At 33.7% G+C, this 4073-nt stretch overlaps 1 protein-coding gene across 2 annotated transcripts; it reads right to left on the bottom strand.

Moving 5' to 3' along the window:
• Positions 1-341: 341 nt before the first annotated feature.
• LOC138876991 (glucan endo-1,3-beta-glucosidase, acidic) lies at positions 342-1894 on the bottom strand. 2 transcript variants are annotated; one of them, XM_070156331.1, is made up of 2 exons: positions 1771-1894; positions 342-1429 (listed from the first exon to the last, which is right to left on the bottom strand). In XM_070156331.1, the coding sequence occupies exons 1-2, from the start codon at positions 1850-1852 to the stop codon at positions 480-482; spliced, it is 1032 nt and encodes a 343-aa protein (XP_070012432.1). In that variant the 5' UTR covers positions 1853-1894; the 3' UTR covers positions 342-479. The 2 variants fall into 2 exon arrangements, with proteins under 2 accessions (XP_070012432.1, XP_070012433.1); XM_070156332.1 differs by lacking the exon at positions 1771-1894 and adding an exon at positions 1515-1743.
• Positions 1895-4073: the final 2179 nt, after the last annotated feature.

A 4073-nucleotide genomic window follows, 5' to 3' on the forward strand; every position in this document is an offset into this window, starting at 1 on the left:
CTTTTGTTTCGAAGGGTTACCGATAATTAAGAAATTAAAAGCAATTACGTTAAGAACTGACCAAGAAAATTCTTGAGAAGAAGTAGCTTAAACACTCTCCAAGACAACAAAACCATCATATTTTGGGGAGGTTAAAAAGAGCATCCAATGCAAACCGGTTTTTCATTAACTTTTTTCGTCATCCCCCCACCCCCCACCTCACCCGGTCCCCCAAGCACGGGGGAATATTAATAATCAAGAATATATTGGTAGTCACTCTTTTGAGGCTTAGTATTTAAAAAAAAAAATGAAAATTACGCAGATATTTGCCAATAGAAGGCAATAATTTAAAACAAAAGACGAGATCTCAATAAACATGTCATATAAATATCAAAGTGAAACCAGAGTTACATTTTCAATTGAAGAGAAAAACATAGCAGTTCTACTTCTCCTTATTACTCATATCACTATATATATCAATAAATGTTACCATGCATTAATTAATTGAAATTGAGTTGATATTTTGCCCTCTGATCAGGAGAAAAGAGTCCAAAGTGTTTCTCTGTGATATCTCCTTCCTTATTATTTTCATCAAACATGGCAAATAAATAAGTTTCTATAGCATTTCCAGGTTTCTTTGGAGTTCCTGCCCCGCTTTTCACATGATTAATCAAATTTTCATAGTAAGTTTGAGCATTTTCAATAGTTGCTGCAGAGTTTCCTTCAGAAGGCCAGCCACTTTCAGATACAATAATCTCCACATTTTGTCCTCCAGCTTTCTCTACAGCAAAATACATAGAATCCAAAAGGGCATCAAAAAGATTTTGATATCCTGCAGGATTTGCTTCTTGTTGTGTGAACAAAGCATAAGAAAGTGGGACATCAGCAGTGTTGAAAATGTGACCAAAATAAGGATAGACATTGGCTAAGAGTGGAAGGTTATGTTGTACTAGAAATTGGATTATGGGATTAATGAAACTATTGAATTCTCCTCGAAAAATACTATCTTTGGGCGGGTTGGTATTCGCTAAGATCCCTGAATATGTTGCAGTTGAGACCTTGATTTGATCTTGCAACCCTGCTGCTGCTAATGCATTATATACATTTTGCATGGCAGGAGCAACAAATGGTGCATATTGACCATTATTTCCGGGAGAGACTTCATTTCCAACAGCTATATATTTAAATTTAACATCTGGGAAATGATTTATTATGTTATCTTGGACCCATCCATTGGCTCTTGAAGGATCAGTTAGGGATTGAAGATCTTGAAGTGGGACGTCGAGAATGATCTCAATGTTACTTCCTCTGAGAGCGTTGAAGACATTTGTATCTGGATTGTAGATTCTCATCTTTCTGATGCCATTAGCATTGTATAGGTTTATAACATCTTGGTCTGATGGTAAATTGTTTGCATGTTTTCCATAGCATACTCCAATAGATTGTGCCCCTGGATTGTAAGAAAAAGAGTATATTACAAAGAAGTTTCAGTCCCCAAATAAGTTGGTGTCGAATAAATGAATATTCTCACTAACCATGATTCTCTATTTAAGTTCTTCTCTTGCCAACATTATAGTGTCGGGTCACCCAGAAGTAACTATAAGTAACTATTCATAATAAGTGACTTAATAAATAAGGTAGATTACCTGACACAACATGTTAAAATATATTAATCCTAATATATATTGTAAAAATTATTTACGCTATTAGTGTACATAAGTTGATCCGCATCATACAAGGTGCATGTACATGTATCATGAGAGTGTGTGTGTGTGTGTGAGAGAGAGAGACCTATCATTTGGATACTGCAAATTAACAGCCCAACAAGTACAAGGGCAGCTGCAAGAAAGCCATTTTTAATGCATAAAGTCATAGCTAAAATGGAAATGAGAGAGTAAGAAACACTTGAGCTGAAATTGTGTGTTTAAGGAACCATTAGGCTGCTTCTTATATAGACAAGCAGAAGAAGACCGACAAAGACTTAAAAAGCCAAAGTCACACCCAGTGAAGCACGTCATGGAATTAAAACAGTGTATTTTTTGTCACAAGTGAAGAAAAAAAAATGTAGAAAGTTCAAATCTGATGTTGTGATGGAGAGACATAGAATTTTATGAGAAAAAATGGTCGAATATTCGGAGAAGGGGCGAAGTTGCCCCTATACTATACGGCATGCGAGATTGAGCAACTTCGTCCTCCGTAGACTTTGATTTAATACTATTATTTTTCTAGCTTGTAATTCTGAACTATACTCAAAAGTTAATCGGGGTAAATTTGGACCTTTTAAAAAATTACATGGTGAGTGACAGATGACAAAATTAAGTAATTTCAGGTGATATGACGGACATATTAGGAGAGATAAGAATAGGAACAAAGATATTCACGACAGAGTGGGAGTGACCTCTGTGGAGGACAAGATGCGAGAAGTGCGACTGGGATACTTTTAGCATGTAAAGAGGAGGAGCATGGATGCCCTAGTGCGAGAGGTTGGCAATGATAGGTCTAAGGAGAGTAGAGGTAGACCGAAGAAGAATTGGAGAGAGGTAATTAGACATGCCACATTTTCAACTTACCTAGGACACGACCCGAGATAGAAGAGCATGAAAGTCGAGGATTAGAGTAGAATGTTAGTAGGTCGTCGAGTGATTTCTCTCTTTTCTGTGGAAGAACATAGTTCTAGTTTAGATCACCTTATCTTCTCCCTCTTCTCCCCATCATCATCATCATCATCATCATCATCATCATCATCATCATCATCATCATCATTATTATTATTATTATTATTATTATCATTGTCATCACCATCATCATCTTACTCTTTAATTTTATTACTATTGTTGCTTCTTTTGCTTTGATTTCTTTACTATTATAATATTTTTCCTTTTTCTTTTTTAGTATTTTCATTTTTTTTAATTCTTGTATTTTACAAACCTCTTTTGAAAAGGCTTTTTTAAATTGACGGTCTATTGGAACCAGCCTCTTTAGCTCACAAAAGGTAAGGGTAAAGTCTAAACAAATACCAAATTAATTACTTACCCCCCCAAAAAAAATTATTCTTGTTGAGCTGAGGTAATACTTGAATTTGAAAGTAGATCAATTAATCTTGGTATTCCTTTGTTCCATTTTATCTGATACACTTTTCTTTAATTAGCTTATCTAATAAAGAATGACATATTTTTTTATTTAAAAATATTTTAACTTTAAACTTTTTATTTTATCTTAATGAGATGTTTTGTAATTACGCAAACGTATATGGCTTACTTTAGATCATAAATTTCAAAAATTTATTTTCTTTTTATACTCGATGCTGAATCTATTACTGCTACATAAATTAAGACCGAGGAATTACAAACTTTTGTCCTGCATGGGGTGTTATACTTTTTCCACGCAAAAGAACACAATTTACTTAATTATAGCTAAGAAGTCTGAATTTAGTCGAGTCCAATTTGGACTTTGAATCTTGCCTAAATATTCTATACGAACTTGTTCAAGGGTTCAAAACATATATAGAAACATCACAACTCAAAATTAAAGTTCAAATCCAATTTATGAACTCATAAGTTTACAACTTTTTTGGATAGTGTCGAATCATACCCTAACCCCTCAGATCCTACTTTGAACATATAATTAAGTCCAAAATTATCATACGAACCTAATGAACTTTCAAATCATGAATCTAAGTTTGTTTACTCAAAATATTAACTTTGGTCAATTATCGTAATTTAAGGCTTTAAGTTCTAGTTCAAGTGTTCCATAAGGCTTCAAATCCCTCGGAACCCGTGCCACCATACCCACAATTCATATATTACTAATGAACATATGAGAGGTCTCAAATAGAGAAAAGAAATTTTAGATCTCAAAAACGACTAATTGGATCATCACACTATAGTATAGTGATAAACTAAGATGAATAAACGTAATAAGTGGTAAATTGAGATATAAGTAAACATAATATGTAACAATGGTTAAGTGAGAAAAATGGAGTAAAAAATGCAGGTCAGCATGTTTTTTTATTTTCTGAAGAAAAAAATTATTTATTGATTCCGCATCTAAAATATTTTTCATTTATCATATTATTCATGTGCCCGCTGTCGCGT

The sequence above is a fragment of the Nicotiana sylvestris genome, chromosome 9 (assembly GCF_000393655.2).
Source record: "Nicotiana sylvestris chromosome 9, ASM39365v2, whole genome shotgun sequence".
Taxonomy (NCBI): domain Eukaryota; kingdom Viridiplantae; phylum Streptophyta; class Magnoliopsida; order Solanales; family Solanaceae; genus Nicotiana; species Nicotiana sylvestris.

Bases quoted from the DNA above. Each gene is read 5' to 3' on its own strand.
- LOC138876991 (XM_070156331.1), bottom strand. From the start codon at position 1,852: ATGACTTTATGCATTAAAAATGGCTTTCTTGCAGCTGCCCTTGTACTT. The intron at 1,430-1,770 runs GTCTCTCTCTCT...CTTACAATCCAG, and splicing joins TTGCAGTATCCAAATGATAG to GGGCACAATCTATTGGAGTA.